Raw genomic sequence first — 16,666 nt, forward strand, 5'->3', positions numbered from 1 at the left:
ACCAGTGACCCTTCCGCTAGAGCGCGATATAGTGGGGTTACTATGGGTAACAATGGAGGTCTCCTGTATGGGCTGTACCCTGTATGTCAGTTCTAGATCAGCAGATTTATCCCTAGGACCAGTGACCCTTCCGCTAGAGCGCGATATAGTGGGGTTACTATGGGTAACAATGGAGGTCTCCTGTATGGGCTGTACCTTGTACGTCAGTTCTAGATCAGCAGATTTATCCCCAGGAGCAGTGACCCTTCCGCTGGAGCAGGATATAATAGGGTTACTATGGGTAACAGTGTATGGATCCTGTATGGGCTGTAACTTGTACGTCAGTTCTAGATCAGCAGACTATCCCCAGGACCAGTGACCCTTCCGCTGGAGCAGGATATAATAGGGTTACTATGGGTAACAGTGTATGGATCCTGTATGGGCTGTACCTTGTACGTCAGTTCTAGATCAGCAGATTTATCCCCAGGACCAGTGACCCTTCCGCTGGAGCAGGATATAATAGGGTTACTATGGGTAACAGTGTATTGCTCCTGTATGGGCTGTACCTTGTACATCAGTTCTAGATCAGCAGATTTATCCCCAGGACCAGTGACCCTCGTGCTGGAGCAGAATATAATGGGGTTACTATGGGTAACAATGGAGGTCTCCTGTATGGGCTGTACCTTGTACGTCAGTTCTAGATCAGCAGATTTATCCCCAGGACCAGTGACCCTTCCGCTGGAGCAGGATATAATAGGGTTACTATGGGTAACAGTGTATTGCTCCTGTATGGGCTGTACCTTGTACATCAGTTCTAGATCAGCAGATTTATCCCCAGGACCAGTGACCCTCGTGCTGGAGCAGAATATAATGGGGTTACTATGGGTAACAATGGAGGTCTCCTGTATGGGCTGTACCTTGTACGTCAGTTCTAGATCAGCAGATTTATCCCAAGGACCAGTGACCCTTCCGCTAGAGCGCGATATAGTACAGATTCTTACCGGTTAATAGGCTTTCCTCTACTCCACCATGGCAGCCATACTACTGGGTTATGTCCTAAGGGTAGATATCTGAAAAGGAAACAAAGACACTGGCCCTATATAAGCACCGCCCCCTTTGGCCTCTGTGTATTCTCCAGTCTAACAAATAAACACAAATCAACAGAATATCATATTACATAGGGACAGGAATAAATGCTGCCATGGTGGAGTAGAGCAAAGCATATTAACCGGTAAGAATCTGTACTTTCCTCTACCTCCCCATGGCAGCCATACTACTGGGTAATACCCATACAGTTAACTCACTGGGTGGGCCTAACGGTAATATAACCCCAAAAAAAAAAGGATACAAAGGTTAACTCCTCCTTTCATTTCTCTTGTCAGTTTTGCTACGTCTTTTTTATTTATTTTTATATTAAATAACTGCACTTAAGATTTTTCTCCCAAACTTAGCGTCTGCAAATGAGAGGACGTCCACTCAATAATGTTTAGTGAATGTATGAACTGAAGACCACATGCAGCTTTACACAAGTCCTCCCATGAAGCTGATGGAGGTTATCAGTTATATAATAAGAAGATTCCTGCCATTACAAGGTATCTCAAGAACTATAAGTTACAAGGAATTAAACAATGTACCTTCCACCTTCAATGTATGTCCCATCTTCCAAGATCTGGAACAGTTAACATGAACCAATGTATATTCTAAGTCTCAGATTTTGCGAGGCCGTAGTCACGAGAAAACTGCTAAAGGACATTCCATAGCAGGTAGCATTTGTAAGTAGAATATACATTTCCGTATAAGGGAATAGATTTTAATGGAACCCATACAGTATGTTTTTGGGTAGTTACTGAAGAAAGTAGAACGTAATTTAGATTCCTGGAAGAATTACTCATATTCTAAGAAGTTCACTCCTATTATGATGAAAGAGATGGGACGCAAAGCACGCAAGAACCAATATTTGGATTTTAAACCCTCCTAAAGGGTGTATTATATTTAAATATGTAAGTTTTTTTCTAATATCTCCTCCCCTGAAGGGAGGGGATGCCTGTATCTTATGGTATAAATATGAGAGATGCCAATAAAAGTTAGAACAATTCCAATGTTCTCCTGACATGTCAGCATTTGGTCCTGTGGTGTCTGAATACAGTTGAAGGTCTGTCGGTGAAACGTCCGGCACCCATTTCGATGTGGCCATATTTAGACAACCTCTTGATTATGGCACAAACATAAGCGTTGGCGGTGAAAAATACAAGAGAAGTAATATATTATATAAGATGACATGAGTGGTTGATAAACATTCAGAAAAGTCAGTTGGAGCCTGCCCTGTGTCAGCAACTGCAGTGCGCGTTCGCATCTGCGCACGCACCTGCGTTCCTTACCCGCTTGCTGGTGTGTCTTTCGGCACAGGCCGCTGCCCTGTTCCGTCCCAATGTACTCTCCATGGCAGGATCTGAGTGGCATTAATTCACACAAAGAAAGTGGGTGGAATCTGCACACAACTGTATAATTAACCTGCTAAATGACAGGTGAAAAAGAGGCCGCCTGGATATTATGTGTTAATGGCGGGGGGTGCTATCCTAACCAACTTGATTATAGGAGTACAAAAAGGAAAAATAAGTTGAAAGGCAGATGCACACCTTATACAATGGAGCTTCATGAGATGGGAAAAATTATCCCTATAATAAAAAGTGGGAATTCCTATGATCTTTATTAATGAGTGATAGTGAATTTCCACTGTAGGATGCGAAATAGAAGAGCTAAAATCAAGACATATACATCACATATAACATGGTGAATACATGACACAAGAAAAGAAAGAATTGGGAATCGGTGATTTTTAAAAAAAATATAGACAGGTGGGGCTTTCTAATGCACTGTAACTGTAACTAACAGTTATTACTCCGACGTCAGAATCCCGACTGCTCCCTCGTGAGGGAGAATAAAATACAGTAGGTGGCAAGCACAGCCCGCCACCGTTCCCGCAGCGTGGCGAGCGCAGTGAGCCCGCAAGGGGCTTCATTGCGCCCCCACGCTGTGCAGTTAGGATTCTGACGTCACGCTAATGACTGTTGGAATACCGACTGTCGGTGTGTTATACCACACCCATCGAAATGCCTCGCTGTCCGAGGTTGAAAATTAGAACGACTAGAATTTTTTTAAATGTCCTTGGTGATGTTGTTAGACCAAACATAAGAGAGGTGAACTGGTACGGGACGTTGTCGAGATGGAATCTGAGGTATTTTTGAGGACCAACAAATAAATCGGTATATGTAGGTACGTGTCCTTGAGATCTATTGTTGTTAAAAATGCCCCTCTTCTGATGTCGGGCAGAATAGTCCATATCGATTCCATTCTAAATTTTCTTACAAGTGTATAGGAATTCAGCCTCCTTAAGTCCTGAATCCCCCCGATGCCTTTGTCACAACAAAGAATCTCGAATGCCAGCCTTGAATTTCCTTATCTCTCTCGGGACCACTGTCCTCGGTTGTTTGGAACAAGACCTGCTTGTATTCCAGCAGTCTGCCCCCAACCTTTTCTCTGGCATCATTGGGTACCCGGTCTGAATGAGTACCTTCCTTCCTTGCCTCTTTGGCCATGAAAAGTACTCCGGTTACCATACCAGGGCCTCCTGAAGCTTATTCCTGGTCTGTAAGCCCTCGCGTCTAAAGCCTGATGACTGATACCGAAATGGTCTACTAGATGACCCCCTTTTTGTGACCATATCTTGCGGGAGCCATACTGACTTTCCTCCTGACACTTTTGTGATGATATCATCCAATTGATGTCCAAATAAATGCTGCCCTTGAAATGGCAGTGAGATTAATTTATTCTTAGATTGAGTACCCACTGCCCAGGGCTTTAGTCAAGCGTACAGCGTCCATGGATGTGTCGCAGAGGAATTCCACTGTTACCTGTACATTCTGTATAACCTTTATCAGATCCGATCTTTTTATACCATCCAACAGGTCCGACTCTAGGTCTTGGCACCATGACCTCACTACTCTAGAGGTCACTGCCATAGCTGAACCTGTAGTCACATGCTGTTTCCTCAGTCTCGTGCGGTTTTCCTCTCCATGGCATCCTTGAAAATATTTGCATCCTCCGGAAGAAGAGTAGTCTTCCTTGAAATCCTGGCCACCGCTGCGTCCACCCTGGGTGCTTCCTCCCATGTACGCACCTGGTCAGTACATTTTAGTAATCCTCAGAGGCACTGCCACTTTTTTATCAGGGTGGCGCCATTCCTCATTGACCAAATCCTTGAGAGTTTTTTAAACAATAGATCTTTTTCCTCTTCCTGAGGCTCTTCAATATTCAATGATTTATGAATTAAGGCTAACAAGTTCTCAATAGGTCTGGCTTTAAATCCATGTCTGCCCTATCCTGAAGAATCTCTCCTTCCTCTGCCCCCTCATCAGTTCTTACACACGGACCCTCTCCGGAATCCTCTGAAAGAACTGCACTACTTCTTGTCATTGACATTTTAGCCAGATCCTCTTTAGTCACAAAAGTATCCGCTAGAGCTGCTTTTAACATGCCTAACAATTCAGTCATTTGTGGTATTCCAACTTGACGAGTGCTTTTACACTTTTAACAAACTGAACCAATGCAATTCTCTGACAAAGGCTTATCACACAGGCATGGCTGGTGTAAGGCTTCTCAGCTCCCTAGGCAAAACTTCAACCTACTGCATCCCCCCCCCCCCCATACTGCCACCAATAACCACTTTCCAACCCCTAAAGGCATACGTGACTAACATACCGGAATGGCAGCGAGGCTCACAACAATTGGTTGGTCCTCCCAGCCCCACCCAGGAATGGTCCCTGCTTTCCATGGAGGCCTCCCTTTGCCACCCACAACAAAGCACAAGGAGGAGGGGAAGTATACCTCAAGGGAAAGTATGGAGCCAAGTTCTTAGAAGTTCCAGAGCAGACGCCTGCATTAAGTACAACAAGGATTCTCAGAGACATCCTTGATTTTTTGATAGGCAGACTTGGTGGCACCCCCCAGAGCCCGGCACCCTAGGCAAATGCCTAAAGCTGCCTAATGGTAGAGCCGGCCCTGCACACAGGGTGCACTTTGAAATATGTTGCTTTTTATGTTTCGCTTTTAAATCCACCTTCTCTTTGCTGGTCTCCAACCTGAACAAGCATACAATTATAAGCATATTATACCACAAGCCTGAATATAAAAAGAAAAACCAATAAAAAAATCTTCTGGCTTACCAGACTTTCCTTGCTGCATTTTGTCCTCCTCCATTGTACAAGCCACTACTGCCTGACTCCTGGAGCTTGTAGCCTACAAACTGTGGCTACAACAAAACAAATGGAGGATTATCACAGCTATGAGCAAAGAAAAAATAAGCCACATGCTCCTGCCGCGCCGCTGCATTATGGAGCCTTACCCGGTCTGCTGGCCTTTGGGGATACACAGCATTTTTTTGTCCAAGCCTCCGGTTTCTAAGTACCAAACCACGGCGTCGGCTGGGGACGCCAGCCGCTGCGCTCCACGATGACGCCGGATGCCGCGCCTGATGCCAAGCACGGCTTACCCGGATGTGAGAGAACTGGCGCCTTTGGATGACACGGCCGCCAGACATTACACTGCCCGCACCGGACTCTGGCCAGCCAAGCGGCTGAACTAGGCCACTCTGTCCCCCTCACTGCACCAGGCAGTGGAGGACCTCCAGCAGACTTCGGCCACCTCCTTACTGCACTCGACAGTGGAGGGCCATATCTCATCTACTGCCTCGACCTCTTACTGCTCTAGGCAGAGGAGAGGGCTGCAGCACATCATTGTAAGCCTTCCATCTACCCTGGAAGGAAAATAAGACATAGCAGCCAAAGGGGGCGGTGCTTATATAGGGCCAGTGTCGTTGTTTCACTTCCAGATATCTACCCTCAGGACGTAACCCAGTAGTATGGCTGCCATGGAGAGGTAGAGGAAAATAGGTTTAATGTGGGTAACAATGGATGGATCCTGTATGGGCTGTACCTTGTACGTCAGTTCTAGATCAGCAGATTTATCCCCAGGACCAGTGACCCTTCCACTGGAGCAGGATATAATAGGGTTACTATGGGTAACAATGGATGGATCCTGTATGGGCTGTACCTTGTACGTCAGTTCTAGATCAGCAGACTATCCCCAGGACCAGTGACCCTTCTGCTGGAGTAGGATAGAATAGGGTTACTATGGGTAACAATGGAGGTCTCCTGTATGGGCTGTACCTTGCACGTCAGTTCTAGATCAGCAGACTATCCCTAGGACCAGTGACCCTCGTGCTGGAGTAGGATAGAATAGGGTTACTATGGGTAACAATGGAGGTCTCCTGTATGGGCTGTACCTTGCACGTCAGTTCTAGATCAGCAGACTATCCCCAGGACCAGTGACCCTCTTGCTGGAGTAGGATATAATAGGGTTACTATGGGTAACAGTGTATGGGTCTTGTATGTGCTGTACCTTGTACGTCAGTTCTAGATCAGCAGATTTATCCCCAGGACCAGTGACCCTTCCGCTGGAGCAGAATATAATGGGGTTACTATGGGTAACAGTGTATGGATCCTGTCTGGGCTGTACCTTGTACGTCAGTTCTAGATCAGCAGATTTATCCCCAGGACCAGTGACCCTACTGCTGGAGCAGGATATAATAGGGTTACTATGGGTAACAATGGAGGTCTCCTGTATGGGCTGTACCTTGCACATCAGTTCTAGATCAGCAGACTATCCCTAGGACCAGTGACCCTCGTGCTGGAGTAGGATATAATAGGGTTATTATGGGTAACAGTGTATGGATCCTGTATGGGCTGTACCTTGTACGTCAGTTCTAGATCAGCAGATTTATCCCCAGGACCAGTGACCCTTCCGCTGGAGCAGGATATAATAGGGTTACTATGAGTAACAGTGTATGGATCTTGTATGGGCTGTACCTTGTACTACAGTTCTAGATCAGCAGACTATCCCCAGGAGCAGTGACCCTTCCGCTGGAGCAGGATATAACGGGTTTACTGGTAAATAAGAGGCAGACTCAATGGTTCCTATCAGCCGTCACATCCCATCTCTGTAACCTACCTGTGTGTCCGACATACACGGCCGTAAGCTGGGCTTCCCGGTCCCAAACTTTCATTGTTCCATCTCTGGATCCAGAAATAAGGAGGTTCAGATTCTCTGCGTATAACAGACCAGAGATCGTCCTGTGTGGGGGGAAATAGAAGTAATTATAGGATAAAACATCACAGGGCCGATTAAGAGGGGCTCACAGCTGCATTTGCCGCCACGCAGTGCGTGTTGACCAATATGGTCATGACTAGTGTCTCAGATTCTCCGCCAACATACAACAGATGGAACATCGGGTTCTCTAAATGTCCAGCCCGGGTCAGTTAAACTAGGATAGTTCCTGACTGGTACATGCCCAGAACACGGCAGCAACATGTCTGCTTGTATGTAGCCACCCATTACACCAGTGGTTCCCATCACAGAGCCTTAGAGGATCAGATTTGTTACACGCTGCTCTAGGCCAGAAGTTTCTCATTAATATTAAATGAAGTACATGGAGTTAGCAGGTCATCCTCAGGTGTAATTATGGGTTGGCCACATGTTGTAGGATTGGCAAAACCAGTGCTTGTGGCTGCCAATAAAGGTGCCCATATACAGGTCCGATTTGGGCTGATTCCAAAGGATTGGGATGATAAATCGGGTGAAATCACCCCAAATTGGAGGGGTTTTGACAGGTGATCAGATCCATGTATGTATGATATCAGAATTGGATCATTAGCGTCACCCGCGATGTATCGCATCTGATACCCCTCCCCCAGGAGAACCCCGGGAACTATTTTACATGTAAACAAATTACACATCAAGCGCCAAACTGCATGGAAGCTCTCCCGAGGCGCTGCCGGGGAAGCTCAAGGGGAAACAAGTCCAAAATGCGCCTCAGAAAAGTCGGACCTGTGTATGGGGACCTTTACATTGACCCAGTTTGGGAACAACATCGTTACACTACCTGTCACTCATGGATGGCAGCTGCCATCAGCATTCAATTATCATGCCTGCTAGGGCCTAATTCAGGTTTGCACGCAATGCCGATGTTCATGTAATCAGCACACGCATGCACTGCACACCGGCTGCAATCACACTGCACATCTGCTGCAATCACACTGCACACCGGCTGCAATCACACTGCACATCTGCTGCAATCACACTGCACACCGGCTGCAATCACACTGCACATCTGCTGCAATCACACTGCACAACGGCTGCAATCACACTGCACACCGGCTGCAATCACAATGCTCATCTGCTGCAATCACACTGCACACCGGCTGCAATCACACTGCACATCTGCTGCAATCACACTGCACACCGGCTGCAATCACACTGCACATCTGCTGCAATCACACTGCTCACCAGCTGCAATCACACTGCACACCTGCTGCAATCACACTGCACACCTGCTGCAATCACACTGCACACCTGCTGCAATCACACTGCACACCTGCTGCAATCACACTGCACATCTGCTGCAATCACACTGCACATCTGCTGCAATCACACTGCACACCGGCTGCAATCACACTGCACATCTGCTGCAATCATTCTGCACACCGGCTGCAATCACACTGCACATCTGCTGCAATCACACTGCACATCTGCTGCAATCACACTGCACACCGGCTGCAATCACACTGCACATCTGCTGCAATCACACTGCACATCTGCTGCAATCATTCTGCACACCGGCTGCAATCACACTGCACATCTGCTGCAATCACACTGCACACCGGCTGCAATCACACTGCACATCTGCTGCAATCACACTGCACACCGGCTGCAATCACACTGCACATCTTCTGCAATCACACTGCACACTGGCTGAAATCACGATGCACCAGAGGTGGCTGCAGTGCGAACCAAGTTGTGCAGTTGTGTTTGTTCTATCACTGTCTACAATTGTAAAGCGCGACCGAATCTGCTGCGCTATAGACAAAACTGTAAAAACATGCTTGTAATATATGTGCTGTCACTGCCGGAGAATCAGCATAACCCTCTCCCTGGCCAATAAGAGTCATGGGGTGGGCTTAACACTACACTGATTTATGCTTATTCCTGGGGGCCCAATGCAGACATGGCTGGAAATCTCCGGGGCATCGGTCCAGCACATATTTCACGTGTGCTGTGTGATCAACCCCTGCACTACTTGGTTAGCACTGCACATGCGCCAATCCCACAGTGCTGCACTGCAGGGGAAGGGGGCAGATGTAACATGTGTAGAGATAGTTAGATTGTTTCTGTGCAGAGTAAATACTGCCTGCTTTTGCATGTAAACTCCAAGGGCGAAATGTAATTTTTTTGCAAGAAAAAAAATCGCACCAAATCGTACATTAAAAATGCGCATTTTTTGCCACTAATTCGCATGTGTAATGAGATGCGAATTCGCGGCAAAAAAGTGCGATAGGGTGCGATTCCGGACGATTTTTACTCATGAAAATGTGCGCATTTTAAATCATGCGATTTTGTGTAAAAAAAATGGGGAAAAAACGGTGTGGGGTCCCCTCTCCTGAGCATAACCAGCCCCGGGCTGAAAGAGCCGGTCCTGGTTTCATAAAATCACAGGAACAAACAAGTCGGGGTTCCGTGGATTTTATAAAACCAGCCCCAGGCTCAAGGGCCGGTCCTGGTTCCCAAAATACGGGGGACAAAATGACTAGGGGTCCCCCGTATTTCAAGAACCAGCACCGGGACCAACCAGCCAGCAGGGTAATGCCACAGCCGGGGGGAGACTTTTTATACAAGTCCCCCTGGCCAAAGCATTAACCCCCTGACCGGTCAGCATGGGCAGGGGTCCTGGGGGAGTGGGGACCCCCCCAAAGAGCAGGGTCCCCCCCTCCAGAACTTACCTGCCCATGCAGACGGCGGAGACAGAGAAGATGGAGATGTCGGCATCTTCGCCAGAGGACCTAGGTGATTTCCTTCCACAGGTCACGATGATCTGTGCATGGTTCTGTCAAATTCGCCAGCCAGAACCTGGTCTAATTTTTTGGTGATTTTTGGTAACCTTTACTTAAAATCGCACCCTATTACATGTGCGAGTTAGATGCTTTCCAATGGGAAAACATCTGGATGCGAATTGAAGTGTGACTAAAAATCACCACTTCAATATGTGCGATTTCGCTGCAAAAAGTGCGATTTTTTGCCGCGAATAGCACCCTATAAAATATGCGATTTTCGAGAAATGCCCGAAAACATCAGTTTTTGTGAAAAAAAAACGAAAAAAAAAAAATCGGCACCCATTACATTTCGCCCCCACTGTTACACAGCTATATTCTTGCACTGTGTCTATTTGAACACCCCCACCAAATCTAACTCTCTGCAGGGATGGTATTGCCCAATTGTTTACATACAAACATGAATCAGGCACTGTGTACAATTCCATATGACAGGTCACTTATTTGTGCTGCCATAGGAATGAATGGGGACGCAATGATTGGACGATAGCTATAGTAACCGTTCCCATGCCCTGAGCGCTACCAGAGAGATCTGGGGAGGATGAGCAGCCCAGCGTATTACACCAACAGCCGCGCTGACCACAACACACACCCTGCCCTGAGATGGATGTGCTGCAAATAAAGAAAACCACATCTGATTCCAATTCTGACAAGTTCCAGGCTGCTGGTGGAGGCATCACTGGGGCATTATTCCCATACTACTAATTGTGGTGTGGAACCTGGATCTGAGGTGTAGGTACAATGAGAATACTCTGCTTATTCTAGTAACATAGTAATTAAGCTTGAAATAAAAAATACGTCAGTCCATAGAGTTCAACCTATCTGACTTGTAACTACTGAGTTCAGTAAGTCATATCTAGAGGATTCCCTTAGTGGCCAGAAATGCATCCAGTTTTGATGTAAATTCAGTAACAGTAGTTGCTGTAATCACCCCACCGGCAATGAGTTCCAGAATGTTACTGCTCTAATGGTGAAGAATCCTCTTCTTACTTCAGTACGGAATTTATTTTCGCCGAGCCTCAGTACATGCCCACGTGTCCTAAGTATAGGCCTGTTACTGACCAATCATCTCCCAGTTCCATATGATTCCCAATCCTGTATATGTACATACTAATCATATCACCTCTCAGCCTCCGTTTCTCCAGTGAGAACATATTCAGCCTGGTATAACCTATCTGTGTATTCTAGTGATATGAAACCTTTTACTAGCTTAGTCGCCCTTCTCTGTACCTGTTCCAATTCAATGATGTCCTTTTTAAGGTGCGATGCCCTGAACTGAACACAATATTCCAAATGTGGTCTCACCAATGCCTTGTAAAGAGGCACTATCACATTGGCCTCCCTTGAATCCATTCCCCATTTAATGCATGCCAGTGCCTGGTTTGCTTTAGCTGCTGCACTTGAGCAGTGTGCACTATTACCCAATTTTGACAGCAGAATTCCCTATAACTCCATTTGGATTCAGTACTGAATCCCAGCGGTCGGGATCCCGGCGTTCAGAATCCCGACGCCGGAATCCCGACAGCCGAAATGCCGACAAGGGGGGGGAGTGGATCGCCCCCCCCCCTTGCGGGCTCGCTGCGCTCGCCACGCAGCAGGCCGGTGCCTCGCTACGCTTGGCACACTAATTTATTCTCCCTCCAGGGGTGTCGTGGACACCCACGGAGGTAGAATGTGTCGGGATTTCGGCGGTCGGGATTCCGGCGTCGGGATTCTGAACGGCGGGATCCCGACCGCCGGGATTTTAACTGCATCCCCTCCATTTAGCCTTAAAGTACTGTAGCTTGTTCATTTTTGTTCCCATAATGAATTGCTTTACATTTATCAACGTTAAACTGCATTTTCCACATTTCCAGTTTAAATAAATCACTTTGTAGTGTATCCACATCCTCTCCTGAGTTAATTTCCTTACTCCATTTCGGGTCATCCGCAAATATTGCAATCTTACTTACTAGGTCACTACCTATATCATTAATGAATATATTAAATGAGGCGGGTCCCAATATTGAACCTTGCAGGACTCCACTTTGGACCTTACCCCAGCTGGAATGCATGCCATTTACCACCACTCTCTGTCCCCGATTGTGCAACCAGCTTTTAATCCAATTACACATTACACATTCTCCTACCCCTAAATTACCCAGTTTCATTAATAACCTTTTATGAGGCACCATGTCAAAAGCTTTAGCGAAATCAAGCAGTATTCCATCAACAGATTTCCCTAAGTCCAGCCCCCTACTGACTTCCTCATAGAAGCTAATTAAATTAGTCTGACATGATCTATATTTGATGAACCCATGCTGAGCCTTACTTATCACCTTCTCCTGTTCTAAGAAATTTTGGATCCTATCTCTTCTTATTCCTTCTAATATTTTCCCCACAATGGATGTAACACTGACCAGTCTATAATTTTCAGGGTTAGTTTTGCTACATTTCTTCCATATTGGTACCAGTCCCTTGTTAATATTGCAGTGTTGATTGATTCCTCGAATATCAGATATAATGGTAGTGCTATGACAGAACTCAGTTCTTATAGTATCCTAGGGTGTACTTCCTCCGGGCCAGGGGAGTTGTTACTATTTAGGGCCAGTAATCTATTTTTGACTAGTTTCTCACTCAAACACAGTTTGGGAGCAATCAAGGGCTTCAATCTGTGGGAGATCTTCTGAAGATTGTTCCCTTGTATACACCAATTTTGCAGCCTGGTGCTCCCTCTGCAGCTTCCCAACCAGTGACAGTCCCATATACCTGCCGACCAGTTACCCCAAGGCTGAGATAAATCTGACACAATACCACCGACCATGTACTCATCATTACACCACATCATACCCGCAGTGCAGCGTACCCAGTGTGCAGGTGTTTCCGGACTCTCTGTAGAGTTCCATCACTGATGTCATGTTCCCAGAGGCTGCTCCCAGTCGCAGTGAAACATATGTGTGCGCCAGTGGTAATAACAATGACCTTGTCCTCTGCTGCCATCCCCTGACTCAGTGATCGCTGCCATACCAGGCTCTGTCTGCTGGGACCAAAGGTCCATATGTCCACCCGGCCACTTCCCCCGCACAAAACCAGGTTCCTTCTTGGGTCATACACACAGCAGAGAACCTCCTGCTCCACCGGACTCTGTGACAGGAGAGCGAAACACTTGTCAAACAGCAGCAGCTCCTGGTGGCTCCATGCCACGTACTGCTGGAGGTGACATGCATAGAGCAGACCAGAGATAGGCCACGTGAAGTCTATGGTGCTGCAAACATGACCATCTTCATAATGAGAGCGGAGGCAACCAGCAGAGTCCAGAGACACCAAGCGATGCTGTACTGGTATATGCAGGACGGACTTCAGCTGGGCAGGGAAGGGCATATGGCGCATTAGTCGCAGTCCATGAGTAAGATCCATGGGCCGGAGATCTTCCTTCTTCATCTGCAAATGATAAACATTATTATGGCTGTTATACTGAGTAAGAGAGAATACATTGTCCCCCCGGCACTGAGCGACACCTGGAACCAGATATAAACACTACATGGTAATAGAGTGCAGAGATCTTGGGCACATATATTGTTATGATTGCTGTCTATTAACCCTTCCACAGTATCCGCAATCCTCCTCCCTAATAACAGCCACCATTCTCTGGAAAATTAGGTCCGCCAGGTACTGGAGTACCGTCAGGTCTTATAGTGGACAAGGTGACCACAGGAGATTGTGCAAGGCAAGGAACAGCAGAACTTACTGAAGGAGGTACGACTGGAAGGTGGAGCCCTACTGCTGGTTCCTGTACTGGGAGAATTCCCCAGATGGGATATAGTATAGCCTGGGATGCAACAATGCACACAATATTAAATGTACTAATGCACAGGATGGAATACAGAGATACTCTTGCAGTATGCACAGGTGTAACATTACACAGGATGGAATATAGAGATACTCTAGCTCTATGCACAGGTGTAATAATACACAGTATGTAATACAGAGACACCAGCTATATGCACAGGTGTAACACTACACAGGATGTAATACAGAGACACCAGCTATATGCACAGGTGTAACACTACACAGGATGTAATACAGAGACACCAGCTATATGTAGTGTTCATTCTAGCACCCGCCATCTTTGAAAACCCATGCAGTTCCTGTTCCCTGCCTGGGGTGTTGCTGTCTGCTGTTGTGTTTCTAGCACAGGTATTGTTTGCAGATCAGTGCTGATATACAGACCATGCTGTGCTAGAAGCACCATAGCAGACAGTGACACCCCAGGCAGGGAAGAGGAACTGCATGGGTTTTCAAAGTTAGCTGGTGCTAGAATGAACACTATATATGCACAGGTGTAACATTACACAGGATGTAATACAGAGACACCAGCTATATGCACAGGTGTAACACTACACAGGATGTAATACAGAGACACCAGCTATATGCACAGGTGTAACACTACACAGGATGTAATACAGAGACACCAGCTATATGCACAGGTGTAACACTACACAGGATGTAATACAGAGACACCAGCTATATGCACAGGTGTAACACTACACAGGATGTAATACAGAGACACCAGCTATATGCGCAGGTGTAACACTACACAGGATGTAATACAGAGACAACAGCTATATGCGCAGGTGTAACACTACACAAGAAGTAATACAGAGACACCAGCTATATGCACAGGTGTAACACTACACAGGATGTAATACAGAGATACCAGCTATATGCACAGGTGTAACACTACACAGGATGTAATACAGAGACACTAGCTATATGCACAGGTGTAACATTACACAGGATGTAATACAGAGACACTAGCTATATGCACAGGTGTAACATTACACAGGATGTAATACAGAGACACTAGCTATATGCACAGGTGTAACATTACACAGGATGTAATACAGAGACACTAGCTATAAGCACAGGTGTAACACTACACAGGATGGAATACAGAGACACTAGCTATATGCACAGGTGTAACATTACACAGGATGTAATACAGAGACATTAGCTATATGCACAGGTGTAACACTACACAGGATGGAATACAGAGACACTAGCTATATGCACAGGTGTAACACTACACAGGATGTAATACAGAGACACCAGCTATATGCACAGGTGTAACACTACACAGGATGTAATACAGAGACACCAGCTATATGCGCAGGTGTAACACTACACAGGATGGAATACAGAGACATTAGCTATATGCACAGGTGTAACACTACACAGGATGGAATACAGAGACACTAGCTATATGCACAGGTGTAACACTACACAGGATGGAATACAGAGACATTAGCTATATGCACAGGTGTAACACTACACAGGATGGAATACAGAGATACTAGCTATATGCACAGGTGTAACAGTACACAGGATGTAATACAGAGACACTAGCTATATGCACAGGTGTAACACTACACAGGATGTAATACAGAGACACCGGCTATATGCACAGGTGTAACATTACACAGGATGTAATACAGAGACACCAGCTATATGCACAGGTGTAACACTACACAGGATGTAATACAGAGACACCAGCTATATGCACAGGTGTAACACTACACAGGATGTAATACAGAGACACCAGCTATATGCACAGGTGTAACACTACACAGGATGTAATACAGAGACACCAGCTATATGCACAGGTGTAACACTACACAGGATGTAATACAGAGACACTAGCTATATGCGCAGGTGTAACACTACACAGGATGTAATACAGAGACACCAGCTATATGCGCAGGTGTAACACTACACAGGATGTAATACAGAGACACTAGCTATATGCGCAGGTGTAACATTACACAGGATGTAATACAGAGACACCAGCTATATGCGCAGGTGTAACACTACACAGGATGTAATACAGAGACACTAGCTATATGCGCAGGTGTAACACTACACAGGACATAATACAGAGACACCAGCTATATGCGCAGGTGTAACACTACACAGGACGTAATACAGAGACACCAGCTATATGCACAGGTGTAACACTACACAGGACGTAATACAGAGACACCAGCTATATGCACAGGTGTAACACTACACAGGATGGAATACAGAGACACCAGCTATATGCACAGGTGTAACACTACACAGGATGGAATACAGAGACACCAGCTATATGCGCAGGTGTAACACTACACAGGATGTAATACAGAGACACCAGCTATATGCACAGGTGTAACATTACACAGGATGTAATACAGAGACACCAGCTATATGCACAGGTGTAACACTACACAGGATGTAATACAGAGACACCAGCTATATGCACAGGTGTAACACTACACAGGATGTAATACAGAGACACCAGCTATATGCACAGGTGTAACACTACACAGGACGTAATACAGAGACACCAGCTATATGCACAGGTGTAACACTACACAGGACGTAATACAGAGACATCAGCTATATGCACAGGTGTAACATTACACAGGACGTAATACAGAGACTCCAGCTATATGCACAGGTGTAACACTACACAGGATGTAATACAGAGACACCAGCTATATGCACAGGTGTAACATTACACAGGATGTAATACAGAGACACTAGCTATATGCACAGGTGTAACACTACACAGGATGTAATACAGAGACACCAGCTATATGCACAGGTGTAACACTACACAGGACGTAATACAGAGACACCAGCTATATGCGCAGGTGTAACATTACACAGGA

The 16,666-nt window shown here is 46.1% G+C and overlaps 1 protein-coding gene across 1 annotated transcript in view; it reads right to left on the reverse strand.

Moving 5' to 3' along the window:
• WDR97 (WD repeat domain 97) overlaps positions 1–16,666 on the reverse strand; it is a 305,848-nt gene that overhangs the window by 213,964 nt on the left and 75,218 nt on the right. The window contains exons 4-5 of the mRNA XM_083145263.1: positions 12,823–13,397; positions 7,045–7,166 (exon numbers count right to left, since the gene is read on the reverse strand). Coding sequence (XP_083001389.1) covers positions 7,045–7,166; positions 12,823–13,397 — 697 coding nt within the window. The remainder of the gene's footprint in view (positions 1–7,044; positions 7,167–12,822; positions 13,398–16,666) is intronic.

Source organism: Crinia signifera, chromosome 5 (assembly GCF_055691185.1).
Source record: "Crinia signifera chromosome 5, ASM5569118v1, whole genome shotgun sequence".
Lineage (NCBI taxonomy): Eukaryota > Metazoa > Chordata > Amphibia > Anura > Myobatrachidae > Crinia > Crinia signifera.